The 23,950-nt window shown below is 41.2% G+C and overlaps 1 protein-coding gene and 1 long non-coding RNA gene across 11 annotated transcripts in view; one reads left to right on the top strand and one right to left on the bottom strand.

The window, feature by feature from the left end:
- Positions 1 to 23,950, bottom strand: part of ankrd26 (ankyrin repeat domain containing 26) — a 185,982-nt gene that overhangs the window by 55,656 nt on the left and 106,376 nt on the right. For all 10 annotated transcript variants that reach the window (XM_070900319.1, XM_070900325.1, XM_070900327.1 and 7 more), the window contains 7 exons: positions 18,877 to 19,018; positions 17,492 to 17,705; positions 12,000 to 12,183; positions 6,114 to 6,233; positions 4,062 to 5,027; positions 2,995 to 3,147; positions 483 to 658 (listed from right to left, as the gene is read on the bottom strand). In XM_070900319.1, the coding sequence (XP_070756420.1) occupies positions 483 to 658; positions 2,995 to 3,147; positions 4,062 to 5,027; positions 6,114 to 6,233; positions 12,000 to 12,183; positions 17,492 to 17,705; positions 18,877 to 19,018 (1,955 nt within the window). The remainder of the gene's footprint in view (positions 1 to 482; positions 659 to 2,994; positions 3,148 to 4,061; positions 5,028 to 6,113; positions 6,234 to 11,999; positions 12,184 to 17,491; positions 17,706 to 18,876; positions 19,019 to 23,950) is intronic.
- The window catches only part of LOC139280707 (uncharacterized), a 103,483-nt gene that overhangs the window by 54,044 nt on the left and 25,489 nt on the right, over positions 1 to 23,950 (top strand). The window lies entirely within an intron of this gene.

Raw genomic sequence — 23,950 nt, 5'->3', positions numbered from 1 at the left:
TTTCATTCATTCTTAAGTTTGTAAGATAAGGATGTTCAGAATGAAACTGTGCAAAGATCCCTATCACTTGACAATTGCGTAACGTTTTAGAATTTTAATTTTAAGTGGTTTTGTTTATGCAACAGCTGATCAGCAAGGCTTCTATTTGCAAAATGTAATCATTTTACTGAGTAATCAGTGTATTACGGTCAGCACCACTGCTCTTAAATTCAAAATCTGTTAGCATCCTAACTGCAGCACATCTTTTTCCATGTATTTATATTATAGATCATATAATATTGGACAATCTGAGTACATTCACAATTGTGCAAAAGCTTAAGGAACTGGTGCTTCCGCTAGGTTGAGCAATTCACTCAAAATCGGCCAAAGTGGAAACCCTTGCCCAAGTTGTTTATTAGACTGAACAACGTAGTCATAGACTGAAGGCTTTTCTTTAGTTTTACTACTATTTTAATTACAAATTTCTAGTTACTATCAACTACCGTTGCACATGTTCTTTGAGTTGCTTTGCAGCCTCCTTTGTTTGTGAAGAGGTCAACAAAGCTTCTTGCATTTTCTGGGAAGTTGCAATGACATCACGTTCTTTATCATCCAGAGCATTCTGTAACTGCTGGATTCTCCTCTCTGACTGCACGTGCTCGTCTTGAATCTCCTGCAACTGTAAGGCAACAATGTGATATTTATTGCAAATATTCTAATTTATCTTTAAAAAATTATACCTTTTAATATCTACATTTAAATAAAAATTATGTTACTAAGCAGCTTGGAGGATGGCTTGCCGGGTGCCCAACACACAACAATACAACCAGGTTTTGTGCCGCGTTTTTGAATTGTTTGTCAACAGTGGAGACGTTTCCGATATCTGTGAATTAACTGCTTAAGTATAACACTATTTGTTCTCAAAATAACTGAGCAACAAAATTTAACTGGTAAATTGCAGTTTACAATTGGTATTATTGTTGCAGACCCAGTTTTACTTTGATGTTAAATTTAATTAAGCACATCAGATGATCCTTCTTCAGAGGTGAAGCATTACTTGCTTGTGCTAATCAGCTTCTCAGCCTAAACAGATCAGAAAAAAGTGCTCCAGAACCAAAACCTTACAAATATAATCTAAAATGAACACATCCCATTTGTGCTGGTATTGAGCTTATTGGACTGTTTATTTCTATGCAGAGCAAGTTGGATATTATTAATATTGATATTGTTTCTGTACTTTTGCTAATGTGATCACCTAAAAAATTGATCTGTACTTTCAGCATCAAGTACAAAAGCAAAATACTGTGGATGCTGAAAATCTGAAATAAAAACAGCAAATGCTTGAAATACTCAGCAGGACAGGCAATATCTGTGGAGAGTTCTGATGAAAAGTCATTGACTTGAAAGGTTGATTTTGTTTCTTCACAGATGCTGCCTGACCTGCTGAGTATTTCCAGCATTTTCTGTTTTTATTACAGTCCTCTAGTGTTGTGATATTTTCCAGTTTTTTGCATAACAGGAAACACAGTGGGTATCAGATGTGCTCCTCAGCAAACAATTTGCCATAATTGGAATAACTGTTAGACCTAGGCTAGGCTAACCCAAATTCATTTGGAGATCATATATGAAACTTCTCTTTAGAATTAACAAAGATCCCTGCCAGAACCTGATTGAGAGATGCTGCCGTGCTCCATGAGATGGAAAAAAATCATGAGCAACAATGACCTTCCCATTTATGAAGTCTTGAAAAACTCACCACGAAAGCGCTTAAAATCACACCGGTCATTCTGGGACACAGAAGCCAATACTCATGCAGCTGGTATCGACCCACTATCCAGATGCATGGAACTGAGGAACGCATGCAATATAAAGAACACTTCATCACTGACCCAACAGCAGAGGTCCCTGGCTTCGACCTCCTTTGAAGACAGTGAACAGTGCTCAACCAAATCTGCACAGGATATGGGCGGTGCGGCTACCTGCTCTACAAGTGGAAGAGAAGGGATGACCCGAAGTGTGACGGTGGCCACGGCTCCCAGACATGGAACACATCACATCAACCTGCCCATGAAAATCTATTGTGGGAGACACCTCATTGCTCCACTTGGCATCTCAGGAGGCCATCGAATGGATAACCAAACTAGACATCCCATTATAAGCTTTCCTCGTCATACGAAAGTAGTAGTCGTAGTAGTAGTATTGAAGGACCCAGAAAAGAATGAGCTTACATTTATATGGTGTCTTTCATATCCTCAGGACATCCCAACACACTCCCCAGCCAATTTTTAAATACTTTTGAAATGTAATCACTGTTGTAATGTCAGGAAAAGTGGCAGCCAATTTGTGCACAACAAGTCACACAAACAGCAATAAGATAAATAATCAGCTATCAGTTTCTAGTAATGTTAGTTGAGGGATAAATGTTGACCAGGGCACTGGACTACTCTTTAAGGCTTACGCCTAAAATAACGAATTAAAAACCTAAAATATCTGGTCACTTATTTAACTGATGTTTGTGTGGCCTTGCTGTGTGCAAACTAGCTGCTATGTTTCCCTTTATTACAACAGTGACCACACTTCAAAAGTAGTTCATTGGCTATGAAGCACTTTGGGACATCCTGAGATGTGAAAGGTGCTGTATAAATGCAATTTTTTTTTCTTTCTTTAATGGTTTAAGAGGCTATATGTTGTTCAAAGCGTCTTTTTGTAATATGATGATGAAATAGAATCAAATGCTTTCTCTTAAAAAGAATTCAATTTATTTGGAGATTCCCATCTAAAGGATATATTGCAGTTGTGAAACCTGTCCCATGATGACCATTCTCATGTACTGAACATTGCATTCTACTGCTATATTTGTTGCCTAGTGAAATATGTTGATAAACAGTAATTCTGTGGACTGCTTTAAATTGGGTATATTTAAATAGCCCTGAGAAGCAACAGGATCTCACCATTATGGGAGCAACATTTTACATTTAATATCATATCAATTTATCACATGATGTTCAGATTTACCTCGACCGTCAACTTCTCTAATTGTTTCTGCATACGTGTTTTTTCTTCTTCCATTTCATTGCGATAGCGTGTGGTCACTTCCAGTGAGGCCTCTGACATTGAGAGTTTCTTCAGTGCATCAGCGAGCTCTTGTTGAAGCTGCCGCAATGTAGTCTAAAGAAGAATGTTCCCAGTGATCAGCATATTATAACGACTTCCATTTATATAGCACCTTTAACATAGAAAAGTGTCCCAAGGTGCTTCACAGAGGCATAATCGGACAAAAATGGACTTTGAGATATAGAAGATATTAGGAAAGGTTAGCAAAGATATGGATTTTATGGAGGGCTTTAAAGGAGAGGGAGGTGGAGAAGCAGAAGGCCTTAGGGAGTGAGTCTGAAAATTATCTTTAAGGTATACAAGATCGTTCAGGGTATGGAAAAAGTAAATCCAGAATATTACTTTCAAGGAAATTCCAAAGACATAGGTTCAAACTACTAAGTGAATCTCAGAGTGATATCAGGAAATTCTGCACTGAAAGAGATCCAAGAGAGGGAAGATGATGGCAGTGTTGTGTATATGGACTTTCAAAAGGTGTTTGATAAAGTACCACATAATAGGATGTTTAGCAAAATTGAAGCCGATACGATAAAAGGGCAGTAGCAGCAGGATACAAAATTGGTCAAGGGATAGAAAACAGAGTTGTGTTGAACAGTTGGTTTTCAGACTGGAGGAAGATATAAAGTGGTGTTCCCCAGGGTTTAGTACTGGGACCACAGCTGTTTTTGATATATATTAATGACTTGGACTTGGGGGTACAGGGCACAATTTCAAAATATGCAGGTGACACAAAATTTGAAAGTGTAGTAAACAGTGAAGAAAATCGTAATAGACTTGAAGAGGACATAGATAGGCTGGTGGAATGGGCAGACACATGATAGATGAAATTCAATGCAAACATGAAGGAAGGTGAGGTGAGGTGAAAGAAAGATGAAAGAACGAAAGAATGAACGAAGAAAGGAGGAAAGAAAGCAGAATTGACAGAAACAAGATCTAATTAGTGATTGAAATATCAGTCACCACAGTACCTCTCTTTCTATCTTCTCATTTTCAAACTTGCAGATTTGTTCTCTTTGTTCAAAGCTCTTGCTCACCAACTCCTTATTTCTCTCTTCCACCAAACTTATCTGCCGTTCACCATCTCCTCGAAGTTTAGAAAATATGTCACTAAATCGATCCTGAACATCAGTGACCGCCTTTTCCTTCATGATACCTTTGTTTTGTGCATCTTCAAGCTGCTGTCGTAACAGCATGGTTTCGCTTTGGGCTTGGGCCAATCTCTCCTGCATAGACTCCTGACGAACTGTAAATTTGCTCATCTGTTCTTTCTGCAATTGATTGGTGTGTTCTAGGTCATTTATACGAGCCTGAGATTGATTCAAGCTCCTCTGATGACTCTCTAACATAAGATTTTTCTCAGTAAGAGAAAGTGTTGCACGGTGAAATTTATTATCTAGGCTATTGGCCTTCGCTTCCTCTTTACTTAATTTCTGTGACAAGCTGTTATTAGTCTCACGGAGACTTGAAATTTCATAGTTCCGTTTTTCATCCGAATGGAGCCAGTCATCACGTTCCCTTTGAAGAATTCGTTCAGAATCACATTTAGCTGCTTGACTCCGTTCCAGTTCCTGAAGTGCTACGCTCAAACGTGAACGCATAGGTTCTATCTCAGTCTCTAGTTTTTCTTGGTTTTGTTTCTCTTGTTCAAGTTTGGAAGTCAACATTGATGTTTCAGTCTTAAGTGTATTAAGTTGACTATTATACTGTAAAGCTGTGTGAGTTAAAGCTTCTTCGTTAAATTTCAAATCCTTTTTCGTGTCATCTAGCTTTTCTTTTAATGCCTCAATCTGCTCCAGATATTTTCCCTGTTCCTCCTGATTCCGTCCACGCACACGATCCAATTCAAGTTTGAGCACAGTGATTTCATCCTGCAGTGAACGATTTTGTTGCATCACATCTTTTTCATGATCATTATCACAAAGATGAGCAAGAGCCTTGAAACAAAGAATGCTACATTGAATAAAGGATATAATGACAACAGAAAGAGCTATGGTCAACATTACAAATGGAGTTAAGCAAACTTTTGTTTTGAGAGCAGAGAATCATCCACTTGTTTTATTTTTCTTCAGTCCATCCACTGATCTGCTGCAAGGCCTGAGCCAGTACTGCTTAGTAGCTGATCTCTCAAAGGTATGTAGAAATAATCAATGATGCAATCTTCTTTGATGTTGTGCAATGATTAATTAATATGCTAGCTAGTTAATGTTTAGTTACAGGATCTATACGTTCACCAGTATGTAAAGTCTTCAACGGATCATCTTAAAAAATTAACTGATAGTTTAAGAAGTCTTCCTAGAGAAATGTTGAATTGTTGAGGATATACTTATAGTTTTAAGAACTGTTGGCAATTTATGACATCTGGAGGTCAGGTCATAAAAATCTAAATATATACTAAATAGGTAGGCTTACAAGATCTCTCACTATACATTGAGTAACAAGTTAATAGCAAGATAAATAGTAACATTTGGATGAACTCCAGTAAGATTGAATTTGCACCTAAAATTAATATGAATTGTAATTTTAGGCTCCAAATGTTCCATTAATATTTTTAGACTTAAATTCAGTCTTTGTAATCCAATTATAATTAATTTGTGACAACTTACTAAGATTTTATGTGCTACCTTTTGCTGAAATTTTCAAGAAAACAATGAAGAAATCAAAATTACTCAACACTTTGAAACACTCTGCAGAAGATAACAGCAGCTTGCTTTGTAAGGGGCAAAACTAATACTTTATTCCATTGGGTTTACAAAAGGTCAACCCATTAAGTTAAAATTGAGGCTTCTGTCATATTTGCATTTGTTAGCATGCAACATAAGATTAACAGAGGACAGATGCCCAAGAAGTAGACCAAAAGTGACATGATTATAATTCTTCCCACTGCTTTCAGGTTTATCATCTGATGTAGATTAATGTTTATTAAAAAAAATTATTCAGCAAACTAAATGATTGTTACCCAAAACATGTTTAATTTGCAGATTGTTTTGTGCTCATTGTTTAGAAACCTCTACATTTTTTACCGTTTTCTTGTTTTCCTCTTCTATCTCGCGCTGTCGATGCAGATGGCTGGTGAGAATTTCTTTATGCACAGCTTGTTCCTGGTTGAACTGCATCCGTAGTACATTTTGTTCTTCATTAAGCTAAAGAAGATGTTAGACAAAGTTCAATTAATATTCTGTTAAAAAGCTAATTACTCCAGAAGATCATGGCTGATCTTCTACCTCAACTCCACCTTCCCACAATATCCCCATATCTCTTGGTTCCCTTAGTATCCAAAATTCCATTAATCTGTCTTGAATATACTCAATGACAGCTCTCTAGGGTAGAGAATTCCAAAGATTCACAACCCTTTGAGTGAAGAAATTTCTCATCACAGTCATAAATGGCCGACCCCTTAATCCTAAACTGTGACGCCTAGTTCTAGACTCCTCAACTGGGAGAAACATCCTCCCAACATCTACCCTGTCAAGCACCGTAGAATTTTATAAGTTTCAATTAGATCACCTCTCATTTGTCTAAACTCTTAGGGAATATAGGACTAGTCTATTCAATCTCTCTTTATAGGATAATCCTCCTATCCCAGGAATCAGTCTAGTGAGCCTTCGTTGCGCTCCCTCCAAGGCAAGTATATTCTTCCTTGGGTAAGGAGACCAGTACTCCAGGTGTTGTTTCACCAAGGCTCCATACTGACGAAAGGTCATCAACCTGAAACGTTAACTCTGTTTCCCTCTCCACAGATGTTGCCTGACTGGCTGAGTATTTCCAGCATTTTCTGTTTTTATTTCAGATTTCCAGCATCCACAGTATTTTGCTTTCGTATTAATTTCTCGTCTCTGCCTGTAAGGGACCCACATTTACTTTTGCTAATCTCATCATTGTTACATACAATCTATTTTTACGTTTCTTGCTAGTTTACTCTCATTCTATTTTCTCTCTCTTTGTTGCATTCTACAATCTTCCAAATCCCCAGGCTTACTCCTCTTTTTGGCAACATCATCAGCCTCTTCCTTTAATCTAATACTATCTTTAACTTTTCTGTTAGCCACGGTTGGATCATTTTTCACTTGGGGATTTTATTCCTTAAGGGAATGTATATGCGTTGTGAATTATGAATTATTTCTTTAAATATTTGCCATTGTTTATTTACCGTTCTATCTTTTGATCTAGTTTCCTAATCTACCATAGCCAACTCGCCCCTCATACCCAAGTAGTTTGCCTTGTTCACATTTAAGACCCTAGTTTCGAACTTAACTAAATCACTTTCAAACTAAATATATTATGATCACTCATCCCCAGATGCTCCTTTACTACAAGGTTTGAATGAACCGTGTCTCATTTCACAATACTAGATCTAAAATAGCTTGTTCCCTGTTACTTCCTCAACGTACTGATGTAGTGAACCACATAGGATTACACAAGATATACAGCACAGAAACAGGCCATTCGGCCCATTCAGCCCATACTGGGTGATCTCTTGGTGACTAGCTTATATTGATAGCCTCTAGTTTTGCTCTTCCTCACAAGTGGAAACACTCTATCAAAACCCTTCATGATATTAAAGACTTCTATTAGACTACCCCTTGGCGTTCCCTTTTCAAGAGAAAAGAGGCCCAGCCTGGTCATTCTTTCTTGATAGGTATACCCTCGCATTTCTGGTACTATCCTTGTAAATCTTCTCTGCACCCTCTGCAGTGCCTCTATATCCTTTTCATAATATGGCGACTAGAATTGCACGCAGCACTCCAAGTGTGGTCTAACCAAGGTTCAATATAAGTTTAGCATAACTTCACTACTTTTCAATTCTTTGCCTCTAGAAATAAACCCTAGTGCTTGGTTTGCTATTTTTATGGCCTTGTTAACCTGTGTCAATACTTTTAGTATTTGTACTCATATCCCTTTGCTCCTCTACCCCATTTAGATTCTTATTTTCCAAGTAATATGTGACCTCCCTATTTTTCTTACCAAAATGTAATAACTCACATTTATCTGTGTTGAATTTAATTTGCCAATTATATGCCCACTCTGCAAGTTTACTGATGTCGTCTTGTAATTTGTTGCAGTCCTCCTCAGTATTGACTATCTGCCCCCCCCCCCCCAATTTGATGTCCGCAAATTTAGAAATTATGTTTTTGATTCCAAAGTCTAAATCGTTAATATAAATTGTGAACAGTTTTGGTATCCTAACTTGAGGAAGGACATTCTTGCTATTGAGGGAGTGCAGCGAAGATTCACCAGACTGATTCCCGGGATGGTGGGACTGACCTATCAAGAAAGACTGGATCAACTGGGCTTGTATTCACTGGAGTTCAGAAGAATGAGAGGGGACCTCATGGAAACGTTTAAAATTCTGACGGGTTTAGACAGGTTAGATGCAGGAAGAATGTTCTCAATGTTGGGGAAGTCCAGAACCAGGGGTCACAGTCTAAGGATAAGGGGTAAGCCATTTAGGACCGAGATGAGGAGAAACTTCTTCACCCAGAGAGTGGTGAACCTGTGGAATTCTCTACCACAGAAAGTAGTTGAGGCCAATTCACTAAATATATTCAAAAGGGAGTTAGATGAAGTCCTTACTACTCGGGGGATCAAGGGGTATGGTGAGAAAGCAGGAAGGGGGTACTGAAGTGCATGTTCAGCCATGAACTCATTGAATGGCGGTGCAGGCTAGAAGGGCTGAATGGCCTATTCCTGCACCTATTTTTTATGTTTCTAACAACAGTGGTCCCAGCACTGATCCTTGTGGAACACCACTTCCCACCTTCTGCCACTCTGAATAACTACCCTTCACCCCAACTCTCTGTCTTGTGTCTTGAAGCCATCTAGCTATCTATTCTGCCACGTGTCCCCCGACTCTGCATTGCCTGAACTTATTTATTAGTCTATTATGTGGTACCTTATCGAAGGCCTTTTGAAAATCTAGATAAATTACATCTACTGCATTACCCTCATCTACGCTTTCTGTTACCTCTTCAAAATATTCAATTAGGTTGGTCAAGTAAGACTTTCCCTTTTGAAATGCATGCTATTTATTATTATATTTTTGGGTTCTTCTATTTCTATTTTCTCTACTTTAAACGACCTTGAATGCATTCCATGAACTCATACTCCGCACTCTTACTGCAAATTTGGTTTAACAGTCTATATGAAAATTAAAGATGGCTATGATTACTGTATTATCCTTACTACATGCACCACCAATTTCCTGATTTATACTCTGCCCGACACTACAACTACTAGCGTCTATAAACTACTCACACCAGTGTTTTCTGCCCCTTGTTGTTTCGTAGCTCCGCCCAAAGTGATTCTACATCTGGATTTTCTGAGCTAAGAACCTTTCTCTCCACTGTTTTTATCCCATCGTGTATTATCAGGGCTAATCCCTCTCCTTTTCCATTTTGCCTATCTCTTCTAAAAGTCAAGTATATTTCTATGTTTCTATCCTGGAATATTTAGTTCCCAACCTTGGTCACTCTGCAACCATGTCTCTGTAATTGCTATTAGATCAAAATCATGTATTTCTATCTTTTGTGCTATTAATTCATCTAGTTTGTTGTGACTGCTTTGCGCATTCAGATATTGTACCTTTAGCTTTAACTTTTTTCTATTTTTCCCTGTTGACACCTTAGTCACCAATGCCCTACTACCTTTGCTAATCTCTCCGTCCTTACTGAGCCACTCTGCTTATCGCTACTTTGCTCTACAGCCTTGACAATCCTCTTACTGATTTTGAATTTATCCTTTCCTGAATCCTACTTCACCCCCCTTCATTAGTTTAAAGCCCTATCTACCGCTTTAGTTATTCGATTTGCCAGGACACTGGTCCCAGCCTGGTTTAAGTGGAGCCTGCTCAAACAGAACAGCTCCCTTTTTCCCCACAAGTAGTGCCAGTGGCCCATGAAGCAAAACCCCTGCCTCCCACACCACTTTCAGTCACGCATTTAATCTTCTAATCCGTTTGTGCCTATGACAATTTACGCGTGGCTCAGGTAAACAATTCAGAGAGTATTTCAACCCTAGCTCCTCAAACCTGCTCAGCAGAACCTCATTTCTAGTACTATCTATTGTCATTGGTTCCTACGTGGACCACAACAATTGGATCCTCCCCCTGCCACTCCAAGTTCTTCTCCAGCTGTGAGATGATATCCTTAATGCGGGCAGGCAACACAGCCTTCGGCACTCCCGGTCGTGACTGCAGAGAACAGTATTTGTCCCTCTGACTATATTGTCCCCTACCACTTCAACAGTCCTTTTCACTCCCACATTTCCCCCCTCCCCCCCACTTGATGGGTCTCCTGTGCCATGGTGCTGTGATTTGTTTGCTCATCCACCCTGCAGTCTTTGGCCCTCTTCCACACAGGCAGCAAGAACCTGGATAAGGACAAAGGCCGAGGATCCTGCAGCACTGCAACTGGGGCCCCCTTACCTATCTGACTTGCAGTCACACCCTTCGGTCCCTGATCACTAACCAGACCTGTACCATTACCTAAACTAAGGGGTGTGAGTGCCTTCTGGATCAATGTGTCCAGGTAACTCTCCCTCTCCCTGATACCCTGCAACGTCTGCACCTCAGACTTCAGCTCAACAACTGAGCTGAAGTTCTTCGAAATGCAGACCTACAGCAGATGTGGTTGTCCAGGACCGCGATGTTCTCCACAAACTCACACATGCTTCAACTGTGGCACACCTCCTGCACGGCCATCCCTTTTAACCTTGTTTTATTTATTTAATTAATTAAAGTTTATATATTTAATCAATTAAGCGTATCATTTTTTTAAAACTAATTACTTGATCTAGTTTAAGTTATGGGTTAAATTAAATATTTACCTGCAACATAAACCACTACAAATATTGGAGCCAAAAAAGAGCACCACTTTCCCACTATTGCCAAATTCCTACTCTCACAAAATCCCTAACTTTTACACTGTGTTTATGATGCACTCCATTTATGACCACTCTATGCGATCACTCTGTATGCCATCAGATACAAGTTTTGCTTGGTTGAATGTATTTACCTGCCACAATTAATGAGTAACATATCAATGACTATTTTAAATTTTTCACAATTAAACCTAATCAAATCTCAGGATCAAGTGGTATTAGCTCCCATTACAGTGCAATCTTCACATTTCTATGCATTACCCAAGTAGCACTGAATAGCAGTCGATGTTTGAACTGTAGGATTTAATTAATTGCATTTACATTGTACCTTTAATATAGAAATACATGACACTTCACGAGAGGACCCACTAGTGTGCCTTTTACCTTTCCCTGCCTCAATAGTATACATGCTCCCTTTACCTCGTCATCATTGCGAGAGAGATTTAGGAAACACAGCTGGAAGGTAGGGGATATCCCTGCTCCCTCCTTCCCTATAATTGGTCCATTAATATATGTAAGTTAATGGTTCAAGACATGAGGGAATCTTGAATAGTTTCACACCTCAAATAGGATTCTCTGAATATTTCTTAATGTAACAGCAAGATCAGGAGAGCAGTGCTGGTTTATCGAGGAAGCAAAGCAACTTGGAGGGAGAGTAATTGGATTAAGAATATTTTTTTGAATGAGAACAGAGAAGGGAGATAGTGAAGGCAGTTTTGAAAGGAAGACACTTAGAAGGATAGTGTCCAGGAAAGTAGTTGAGTGGGTGGGAGAGGATTGAGGGAGTAAAAGATGGCACCATATCTCAGGTCTGTGTGAATGAAATACATTAGCTGAAGCATATTTTGAAAAATTAATAAATTGATACAGGGTCCATTTATAAGAATTATTTTTTGTACCAGTGAGAAGGGAATAGAATTTAATTTTCTTATGTATGTAAGTCTTTTGCACCTTTAAATGTTTATCATCGGGACAAAATTTTGGAGTCTTTTTATTAGCTCACATGATTACTATGAAACAAATCTGACAACCTGTTCTATATTGCTGATCAATGATTTCCTTTCCATCTCCATGTTCCTTATTATCAGTTCCAATTCTTGTTTTGCTTTCATCTCCTTACAGTATTGCAGCTCCTTTTTCTGGAGTTGTTCATGGCTCTTTTCATACAACATTTCTGCAATCTTCCTTTTCTCCTCCTCTTGTTTCATACTAAACCTTTATTTAAAAAAGACATTAATGGCCATAAGATAAAAGCACCATGATGTACAATAATACCCCTACAATTTGCAAATTCTCTAAATTCCATCACATATTTATTTGTGCACATTCTTGTGTGAATATCAGCAGGAGTTTTTTAAATTAAGCTTTTTCTTGAGCATTGTGTCCTACATCCCACTTTGCTTTCACATACCACTCCTCTGCAAGGACAACCAAAAAACTTCAAAATCAATGTTTTGCACAAAACTACATTTTACAAACACTGGAGAATATTGTGGCCTTATTAATGAGCCAAGATAACGAGTCAGTTTTTCCTCTATACTTCGGTTTGACTGATACCCAGGTTCATTACTAGGCCAGCCTGTTTTTTCTTCTTTGTAACTCTCAGACTTCTTTTATGTACATGAGATTCAGTAGCTTTCTGACAAGGCTTGACCATCAGACGTTAAAATAATCTGTTTATTATTTTATATCTATGTCAATGTAATTTGTTAAATGATTTTATGATGATTATGGATGTAAATGATAGTTATCAGGATTATGGGCTCAATTTTCCTGGGTCAGTTGCGCTGTTTTTTTGGGCATTTTTTTCCCCCAAGTTTCCCCTTGCGATCTGCGCCGGCGTAACAAACTTAGTTATGTTTTTTTATTATGTCATAGGAGGCGTTCCCTCATGTCTACACCGGTTTTTATAATTTTTTGCAGTTTTGCCAAAATTCTTTCCTCCTAGGTCGGCGTATCTGACCACTCTCGAAAAACCGGGAATACAACATGTCGCACATTGCGACGCGTTTCTGAAGCCTGGACCATTCCGAAGGCTACTTGCTATACTCCCCTGATTGTCGGTCAGTTCACTGTTGTGTGCTGCATGACTTAGCCATCATGAGGCAGCAGCACCTGGTAGTAGAAGAGCCAGCTGCGGTGAGAGTGCCTGATGATAATGATGTGGAAGATGCAGATGACGAGCAGAAGGACAACGAGGATGAGGAAGCCATGCAAGTGCCTGAGGCCGGAGCATGACGGTGGAGGAGAGCGGGCCATCGGGCCCCTTTAACGATTGCTCAAGCCTTGAGCTCATCTGAGAACATTTTACTGATGTCTGAGGGTTCAGCGACAACTATTCCACATGGACATGTTTACTGTTTGGAGCTGTTCCGTAATGTTGTGTTGTGTTAATGGAACAAATAATGGAAATGATTCAGTTTTAATGTAAAATATATTTTATTCAAAAGTTTAACAAACAGTTCTTTTGCACTTAACTTTAATAAAATTATTTTTGGGTCAAACTTTACTTTAAAATCACTCTTTAAGATCACTTACAAACTTTTAAACTTACATAACACAAAAAACTTTTAATTTGAGAACAGTTACATCAGTAACAATAATAATAACAGCAAAGAAAGGTAGCACCCACCTATCTCTCCTCCACATTCTAAGACCGCCCACTGCGCTTGGTCTTGGACTCTCCCCTGTACGCAGGCGGTGGCGCAGTGTTTCTGGGCTTGGTACCAATCTTATTCTTTCTAAGATCTCGGGTACTGCACACCTGTTGGGGGGAGGAGGGTGGGTGGCAGTTGGCAAGTTGGACGGCCCGGTTTTGGGTTCTTCAGTGGCTGGTGTGGGGATTGGAGTAGGAGTGACAGTTGACTCGGTCAATGGACACGGGTCTGGGTGTGTTCCCTTATTACAGCAATTAACTCCAACATGCCGTCCCTCTTGCACCCTTGACAAGTGTCTCAACGACCTGCAACATTCCCTCCCTCATGTTGAGCAAAACGGTCTGAACTACCTGCAACATTTTCTCTATCTCGGACATTCCCTCCCTGATGGTCACTGACAGCGCATCAGCTACCTCTGACATTCCCTCCCTCATGGCCACTATTCCTTCACTGATGGTCTCGGACATCGTTCTCATTTCTCGTGTCATTGCTGTTACTTCTCCCGACAGTTGCGCTACCTCATCACTCACCCGTCCAGGAGTGATCGGGTAAGTTCAATGCTCTCCACACTCAATGACATCATCTGAACCACAGCTGTTAGATCCTGCACCTCAGGAGAGCGCGGTCGAGCTCTCCTTCCCCTCCTCCCCATGGGTGTGCCTCGCTGCACCCCACCACTGGGACCTGGGGCCTGGGACGGTGGAGCCCTGGGTGTGCCTCGCTGCACCCCACCACTGGGGCCTGGGATGGTGGAGCCCTCTGTGTGCCTCGCTGCACCCCACCACTGGAACCCGCAGCCTGGGATGGTGGGAAATCATGGAATATCCCACCGGCACTCAAACCACTAGTCATGGAAGGGGCTGTCACCGCAATGAGCGGCACCTCCTCCAAAGTCAGTAAAACAGTGGAAGCTTCATCCAGCTCCATCCACTCCCCCTCACCCCAATGTTCTTGGTCTGGAGGGTTGGATTGGAAGATGTTCTCCTCTTCAGGCTCGTCTACATCGGAATCTTCTTCTGCATCGTCAGGGTTGGCCTCAAGTTCTGCAAAATATAATAGAACACAGACAAATGGTTAGCAGGAGGCAGGGTGGGTGGCATGAGCAGGCCAGGCAGCAGGCTGATTTGAAGGACCACGATTAATTTGCAGGACATACCCTCTCCCTCGAGTGTGGGCCCAGCAGTGGTGATTGCTTTTCTCAAGAAAGGACCCATCAAAGCAGCGACCCTCTCTTCCAAGGGTGTCAGTAGGTGCAGATTTGCCGGGCCTCCTCCTGTTCGAGTTCTTTCCCTTTTATTATGTGCCACCTTCCTCTGCAAAGATGAAAACCTATCTTTTTAAAGAGGGTGTCTTTCTGCTGGTTGGGACATACAGATGGTCACATTTACAATTGCAATTCCATTGAATAAATGAATATATTACTTACACTAACTACTTGACCAAGGTCCTGCCACTTCTTTTACACTGGCCTCCAGATCTCGTGGTGGTCACCATTGCGCAGTGTTCTTCTGCAACTTGGTTCCAGTGTTTCTTCATTTCTTTGGGTTGAACTTTTATGAGTCCTCTGCTGGTGTCCAGCTCCTGCCATCTGGGCTCAATCACAGTAACTTGTGCCTCCACTTCTTCCTGTAAAAATTCTTGGTCCTTGCACCATGTTGCATCTTGTATTGCTGTAGCTGCGATTTTTCCAATGCTCTCACACAGCACTCCTTTTCTCACACAATTGGCTCTTTAGAAATGGCCAATTGCCAACTTGGAGCTGTACTGCGCATGCGCGTCCATTGCAACGTCAGAAATATAACCTTTTCCCCCCGTGCATGCGCAGAAGGTGCGGCATCGTTTTTCAGCGCAGACAGCAGACTCCACCCCACCCCACCCCTCCCCCACCCCCTCCCCCTTCCCCTTCCCCCCCTCCTCCCCCATCCCGCTCCACCTCCGAGGCGACCGGACACGCTGCGCGACGTCAAATTCAAATTATAGATCAGGGATACTTTGCCAAATTATTTCCGGCGCATTTCTGGCCTCGAAAAATGGACGTAACTCTGGCAATTCGCCAGAAAACGGGCTTGGACAAAATTGAGCCTATAGTTTTAGAATGCTACAATGAAGGAAAAAAGGAACAATCTTTCATTTACATAACACCTTCTCATGCTCTCAGGTTGTCCCACAGTGATCCTCAACCAGTGAAGCATTTTTGAAGTGCAATGTGGTTATGTAGATAAACAAGACAGTCAGTTTGCACATAGCAAAATATCAAACAGCAAATGAGATGAAAGACCAGTTAATCTGTTTTGGTGGTGCTGGCTGAGGTAAAACTATTGGCCAAGACAAGTAATTGAACTGCTTGTTGCATGCATCCACCCACAAACTGGCATTTGCTATTGCAAAATTTATAAGAACAAAAAACGTGTGATGATCCATTGCGACAGACCTTCACCCAAATTTCCAATTTAGACCCAAAAAATCAAGTATCAGTTGGAAAAGCTAGTCCAAGATACGTAGATAGTTGAAAATGTCAAGGTTTCTACATGAATTAAGTAACAGGCTATTGGCTTGTGTGTTTATAGATGGAAAATGTTGCTTGAAGAGCAGATTAAGACTACTCTTGATTTTCAGTAGCACGAAGGCGTTTTAGCGGTTTAGCTGACATGATTCCCAAGAACATAGTTTAAATAATATCTCTCCAAAGAAAGATCCAATAACCAAGATGAAATATAGCCTTTGTGGATCTGTTCTAAAATAATGCTAAGTGGGAGAAGAGCCCAAAGTGTACAGTAGATGTTAGGCTTGGCTCAATAGGAGCATCCTATTAGGAAATCATAGGCTTAAGCCCAAATCCACAGATTTGAGAACATAATCTAGGCTGACAGTTCAGTGCAGTACTGAGGGTTGGTGCTCTGTTGGAGGCAAAAGATCTCATGGCACTATTAGAAGAGCAGGTGAGTTCTCCAGTATCCTGGCTGACATTTATCCCTGAACTATCCCTAAAACAGATTAGCTGGTCATTTGTGGGTCCTTGCTGTGTGCAAATTGCGTGCTATGTTTCTCTACAATACAACAGTGACTACACTTCAAAAGTCTTCATTAGTTGTGAAATGCTTCGGGATGTCCTCAAGTTATAAAAGGTCCTATATAAATGCAAATGCTTTCATAGATTAAAAGGCACCTTGACCAAGTCCTCACTGTTGGTGAGTTACTTTGCATAGGGTGAATATGCATCACAAAATTGTGGCGTTTTCTGTCTATTGAAATTAATAGATGGAAAATTGTGGGGCTTCCCTTGCACATTTGCTGGTATGACTTTTCTTGGCGGGGGGGGGGGGGCGGTGAGGATTCTTAAATATCTATTTTTATATTGCATTTTGTTTGATAATGCTTCTGTGAAGCACCTTGGAATGTTTTATGATGCTAAAGGTGCTATATAAATACAAGTTGTTGTTAAGAGAACTAAAGTTAAATAATAGTGAATATTTACATGTCAATCTCAGTGGAGGAAAAATTGACAAGAGCCATATCCTACCTTGAAATGCAGCTTCTTACAAAAGATAGGGAAAAAAGTAACTATAGAATGGGCCAAATATTCTTCCAGCTTTTATAATTAATAATAAATCTAGCACTGAAAATTAAGGAAAGTGAAGATGAAACCCATTGTGGATGCAAATTTCTATGAAACCGAGCCAAGTATTGACAACAGTACTCACACTGAATGATTATTTACAAGCCCACTAAAAGACTACCATAGCACTAATTTAGAGGGTTAACTTTTCTATATTTAGTACTTTTGTTACAACCATTGATGAATAATTTTGGAAATATGTAGGTCCATCAGAAATAAAAAATATTTTAAAATAGTCTAAAAAACATACTTAACACTGTTAAAGTCAGTATCCCTCTCCATTTTCTGGCATTCCAATTTGGATTTCATTTCTCGAGTTTTCTCCAGTGCTTGATGGAGCTCTTTTCGCTCATTCTCGAGATATTTCACTTTTTCTGAAAGTGAGGCATAGCGCTTCTTTTCTCGTTCAATTGCCCGTTCATACTCATGAACCATATTTTGGATTTTCAGTAAACTTACTGAGTCTGTCATTGGAAAAATTTCATATTAAAGAAAATAGTAGCAACTAAGTAATTCATTTTGATAGAATGTACAGTTCATTAAAAAAGTACAATTAACAAATTGATACCATGCACAATCTATTGCATTTATTGGTTACTCATGGATAGGTTACAGAATTAAAATGTAAAAACAGGTTTGAGTTTCATTACACAAACAGTCTTTTTCGTTCACTAATTTCTTGCATTCTTATTACATACTTGTAATATTAATTTTTCAGTTACAATAAAAATCCCTCCAGGAGGCGTTAACGGGATGCTGAAGGGTTTTCGCCCGCCGCCAGAATTGCCCCTGGGGCTCCACTGGCGAAAAGTGGTTTGCGCCGCACCCCGCGATTTTTGCGCACTGGAATAGCGCATGCACGGCGATGACATCAATATTGCGTGTACCGACACCGTATCGCTCTGCGCAGACCTCTTTCTGCCCCTCGGGGGAAATTGCCCTGTGGGACCAGAGGTCAGCATGGGGCGATGTCACCGACATCTTCTCGGGGCGAGAAGCTGTGGTGGCTGAGGTGCCCTGGCTGTCCTTAAAGTGGAGGTGGTACCGTCGCGGCCACCATCTTCTTTCCGTTGGCCGACTTTTGTGGCTAATGTGGCCAGGCCACCAACATGCAGACTGGCATCTTCTCTTGGGTGCCAGGCCGCTGGCCCGGCTGACACCATTCCTGGTGGCCACAGTGGTCGCCACTAAAGAGGCCGTAAAGTTTGCAGCAGCCCTCCCCTTTAAAAGGGGAGGGACGTTGTTACTCGACAGCGTGATGCGGCAGGTCAGCGCTTCGCTGATGTGCTCGACGTGGCGCTGAGAGTGTCACGCCTCGCGACTGCTTCACAAACGCCCGGTTACGGCCCCACACATTTTTTTTGCCTCGATGAGGCCAATTCTGCGCCGGTGGTGGCACTTCCCGCTCCGGCACTAAACTATAATTTATTTCAAAATAACCGTCCCAAACCCAGCCTGGGGCAATTTCGACCTACTGGCTTATTTTAAACCGTCTTTATAATTACAGGAAAAAAACTAAACAAATCTGAGAACTAACATCTGCCGGCTTTGCATACAATACTGAAACAAACAGCGCAAGTCACCAAATGAGAGTAAAAGGGAAAAAAAAAATGGTTCTAGATATATGTTCCTTACCTATTGCCTCTGCACCAAGCTGTGCAATTAACAGTGGATGATTCCTGTAAGTGGAACTAGGGGATTCTGATCCATCTGTAGCAGTATCAGAGGACTGTGTGAGATCGTCCAGGTCATCAGAAATATTTACTGGTCGTGTGAACTAAAAACAGGCAAATTGAAAGGGTGTAAGTGTCAATAATGTGTACTAATAAGTGTAATAAAAATACAAAATGGTGGAAACATTTAGCAGGTCGGGCAGCATCTGTGAAGAGAGAAGCAGAGTTAACATTTCAGGTCGATAACCTTTCATCAGAACAGGAAGATGTGAGAGATGAACAACTTTTAAGCAAGGGTAGACTCAGGGAAAAAGGTAGGGGACAGGAAAAGAACAAAAGTGGAGGGCAGCAGTGGTTAAATTACAAAAGTGACGATGGCACAAGGCAAAATGAGTTGATAATGAAACAAGTACAGAAACTTGTTTCATTATTTCTATACTTCTCAGTATCACCTCATTTTGTTTAAAAGCTGTTTATCTCTCATCACAACTGAAAAATATTGAAGGTCATTGATCTGAAACGTCAATGCCGAATTCCAAATTCAATTTCTAGATTGTTAATTAGTTAGTGAACTGTCATTCCAACATGACTTTCTCTCTTTAGCAGAGAAAGAGAAAGGGAAAAATGGAAAACCCGGAGGAGAAAAAAATCAATTCAATGGGTAAGGTCTCATTGGTCAACAGTATCAAGTGATAGTGGCTGACAGGAGAAACTTGGGATCTTTGAAACATTAGTCTGTAATCATTCTTAAAGGCACCAGCTTGTTTCAGTGACAGCACTCTCGCAGGAGTCAAAAAGTTGTGGATTTAGGCCCCACTCCAGGGCACATTATGAGCACATAATCTAGACTGACACTTAGGGCTGCACTGAGGTGCCATCTTTCAGATGAGAGTTTAAACCAAGACTCCATCTGTCGATTCAGATGAGCACAAAAAATCTCATGGCATTATTTGGAGAGAGGTGTTCTCCTGGTATACTGGCCAATATTCATCCCTCAACCAACACCATCAAAAGCAGATTAACTAGTGCTTGAGCAATGGTGCAGCAGGGAGGGATTCAAATTCCTGGGGCATTGGAACCGGTTCTGGGGGAGGTGGGACCAGTACAATCCGGACGGTCTGCACCTGGGCAGAATCGGAACCAATGTCCTCGGGGGAGTGTTTGCTAGTGCTGTTGGGGAGGAGTTAAACTAATATGGCAGGGGGATGGGAACCAATGCAGGGAGATAGAGGGAAACAAAAAGGAGGCAAAAACAAAAGACAGAAAGGAGATGAGGAAAAGTGGAGGGCAGAGAAACCCAAGGCAAAGAACAAAAAGGGCCATTGTACAGCAAAATTCTAAAAGGACAGAGGGTGTTAAAAAAACAAGCCTAAATGCTTTGTGTCTTAATGCAAGGAGTATCCGCAATAAGGTGGATGAATTAACTGTGCAAATAGATGTTAACAAATATGATGTGATTGGGATTACGGAGACGTGGCTCCAGGATGAGCAGGGCTGGGAACTCAACATCCAGGGGTATTCAACATTCAGGAAGGATAGAATAAAAGGAAAAGGAGGTGGGGTAGCATTGCTGGTTAAGGAGGAGATTAAGGCAATAGTTAGGAAGGACATTAGCTTGGATGATGTGGAATCTATATGGGTAGAGCTGCAGAACACCAAAGGGCAAAAAACGTTAGTGGGAGTTGTGTACAGACCTCCAAACAGTAGTAGTGATGTTGGGGAGGGCATCAAACAGGAAATTAGGGGTGCGTGCAATAAAGGTGCGGCAGTTATAATGGGTGACTTTAATATGCACATAGATTGGGCTAACCAAACTGGAAGCAATACGGTGGAGGAGGATTTTCTGGAGTGCATAAGGGATGGTTTTTTAGACCAATATGTCGAGGAACCAACTAGGGGGGAGGCCATCTTAGACTGGGTGTTATGTAATGAGAAAGGATTAATTAGCAATCTCGTTGTGCGAGGCCCCTTGGGGAAGAGTGACCATAATATGGTGGAATTCTGCATTAGGATGGAGAATGAAACAGTTAATTCAGAGACCATGGTCCAGAACTTAAAGAAGGCTAACTTTGAAGGTATGAGGCGTGAATTGGCTGAGATGGATTGGCGAATGATACTTAAGGGGTTGACTGTGGATGGGCAATGGCAGACATTTAGAGACCGCATGGATGAACTACAACAATTGTACATTCCTGTCTGGCATAGAAATATAAAAGGGAAGGTGGCTCAACCGTGGCTATCAAGGGAAATCAGGGATAGTATTAAAGCCAAGGAAGTGGCATACAAATTGGCCAGAAATAGCAGCGAACCTGGGGACTGGGAGAAATTTAGAACTCAGCAGAGGAGGACAAAGGGTTTGATTAGGGCAGGGAAAATGGAGTATGAGAAGAAGCTTGCAGGGAACATTAAGACGGATTGCAAAAGTTTCTATAGATATGTAAAGAGAAAAAGGTTAGTAAAGACAAACGTAGGTCCCCTGCAGTCAGAATCAGGGGAAGTCATAACGGGGAACAAAGAAATGGCGGACCAATTGAACAAGTACTTTGGTTCGGTATTCACGAAGGAGGACACGAACAACCTTCCGGTTATAAAAGGGGTCGGGGGGTCTAGTAAGGAGGAGGAACTGAGGGAAATCCTTATTAGCCGGGAAATTGTGTTGGGGAAATTGATGGGATTGAAGGCCGATAAATCCCCAGGGCCTGATGGACTGCATCCCAGAGTACTTAAGGAGGTGGCCTTGGAAATAGTGGATGCGTTGACAGTCATTTTCCAACATTCCATTGACTCTGGATCAGTTCCTATGGAGTGGAGGGTAGCCAATGTAACCCCACTTTTTAAAAAAGGAGGGAGAGAGAAAACAGGGAATTATAGACCGGTCAGCCTGACATCGGTAGTGGGTAAAATGATGGAATCAATTATTAAGGATGTCATAGCAGTGCATTTGGAAAGAGGTGATATGATAGGTCCAAGTCAGCATGGATTTGTGAAAGGGAAATCATGCTTGACAAATCTTCTGGAATTTTTTGAGGATGTTTCCAGTAGAGTGGATAAGGGAGAACCAGTTGATGTGGTATATTTGGACTTTCAGAAGGCGTTCGACAAGGTCCCACACAAGAGATTGATGTGCAAAGTTAGAGCACATGGGATTGGGGGTAGTGTACTGACATGGATTGAGAACTGGTTGTCAGACAGGAAGCAAAGAGTAGGAGTAAATGGGTACTTTTCAGAATGGCAGGCAGTGACTAGTGGGGTACCGCAAGGTTCTGTGCTGGGGCCCCAGCTGTTTACACTGTACATTAATGATTTAGATGAGGGGATTAAATGTAGTATCTCCAAATTTGCGGATGACACTAAGTTGGGTGGCAGTGTGAGCTGCGAGGAGGATGCTGTGAGGCTGCAGAGCGACTTGGATAGGTTAGGTGAGTGGGCAAATGCATGGCAGATGAAGTATAATGTGGATAAATGTGAGGTTATCCACTTTGGTGGTAAAAACAGAGAGACAGACTATTATCTGAATGGTGACAGATTAGGAAAAGGGGAGGTGCAAAGAGACCTGGGTGTCATGGTACATCAGTCATTGAAGGTTGGCATGCAGGTGCAGCAGGCGGTTAAGAAAGCAAATGGCATGTTGGCCTTCATAGCAAGGGGATTTGAGTACAGGGGCAGGGAGGTGTTGCTACAGTTGTACAGGGCATTGGTGAGGCCACACCTGGAGTATTGTGTACAGTTTTGGTCTCCTAACCTGAGGAAGGACATTCTTGCTATTGAGGGAGTGCAGCGAAGGTTCACCAGACTGATTCCCGGGATGGCGGGACTGACCTATCAAGAAAGACTGGATCAACTGGGCTTGTATTCACTGGAGTTCAGAAGAATGAGAGGGGACCTCATAGAAACATATAAAATTCTGACGGGGTTAGACAGGTTAGATGCAGGAAGAATGTTCCCAATGTTGAGGAAGTCCAGAACCAGGGGTCACAGTCTAAGGATAAGGGGTAAGCCATTTAGGACCGAGATGCGGAGGAACTTCTTCACCCAGAGAGTGGTGAACCTGTGGAATTCTCTACCACAGAAAGTTGTTGAGGCCAATTCACTAAATATATTCAAAAAGGAGTTAGATGAGGTCCTTACTGCTAGGGGGATCAAGGGGTATGGCGAGAAAGCAGGAATGGGGTACTGAAGTTGAATGTTCAGCCATGAACTCATTGAATGGCGGTGCAGGCTAGAAGGGCCGAATGGCCTACTCCTGCACCTATTTTCTATGTTTCTATGTTTCTATCTCTGGAGGATTTTCAGTGCCTACATAATTAATTGGCTATGATTCACTCTGGGATGTCTTGAGAACGTGAAAGATGCTATATAAATATAAGTTCTTTCAACAACTTGCATTGAGAGAAGTGCCTTTAATGTAGTAAAATATTCCAAGGCACTTCAAAGGAACGTAATCAGACAAAAATGAACACCGAGCCAAAGAAAGAGACATTAGGACAGGTGGTCAAAGAGGTAGTAGTTTTAAGCGGTGTTTTAAAGGAGGAGAAAGGTGGAGAGGTGAAGAGGTTTGGGGAAGGAATTCGAGAGCTTAGACCAATTAATTATGTAGGCACTGCAATCCTCCAGAGATAAATGACTAGTTAATCTGCTTTTGATGGTGTTGGTTGAAGGATGAATATTGGCCCGTATACCAGGAGAACATCTCTCTTCAAATAATGCCATGAGATTTTTTTTTTTTTTTTTTTTTGGAGTACTGTGTAGCGTTCTGGTCGCCATATTATAGACAGATTATAGAGGCAATGGAGAGGGAGCAAAAAAGATTTACAAGGATTATACCATAAATGTGAGATTATGCCCATCAGAAAAGGATGAACAGGCTGGGTCTCTTTTCCCTTGACCTAATAGAGGACTTTAAAATTATCAAAGGTTTGACAGAGTAGGTAGCAAGAGTGTGTTTCCACTTTTGGGGAACAGCAAAACTGGAGGCCATCAATATAAGATAATCACCAAGAAATCAAAATAGGGAATTCAGAAAAAACTTCTTTACC

The sequence above is a fragment of the Pristiophorus japonicus genome, chromosome 15 (genome assembly GCF_044704955.1).
Source record: "Pristiophorus japonicus isolate sPriJap1 chromosome 15, sPriJap1.hap1, whole genome shotgun sequence".
Taxonomy (NCBI): Eukaryota; Metazoa; Chordata; class Chondrichthyes; family Pristiophoridae; genus Pristiophorus; species Pristiophorus japonicus.
This window is presented reverse-complemented; position numbering and strand designations above follow the sequence as displayed.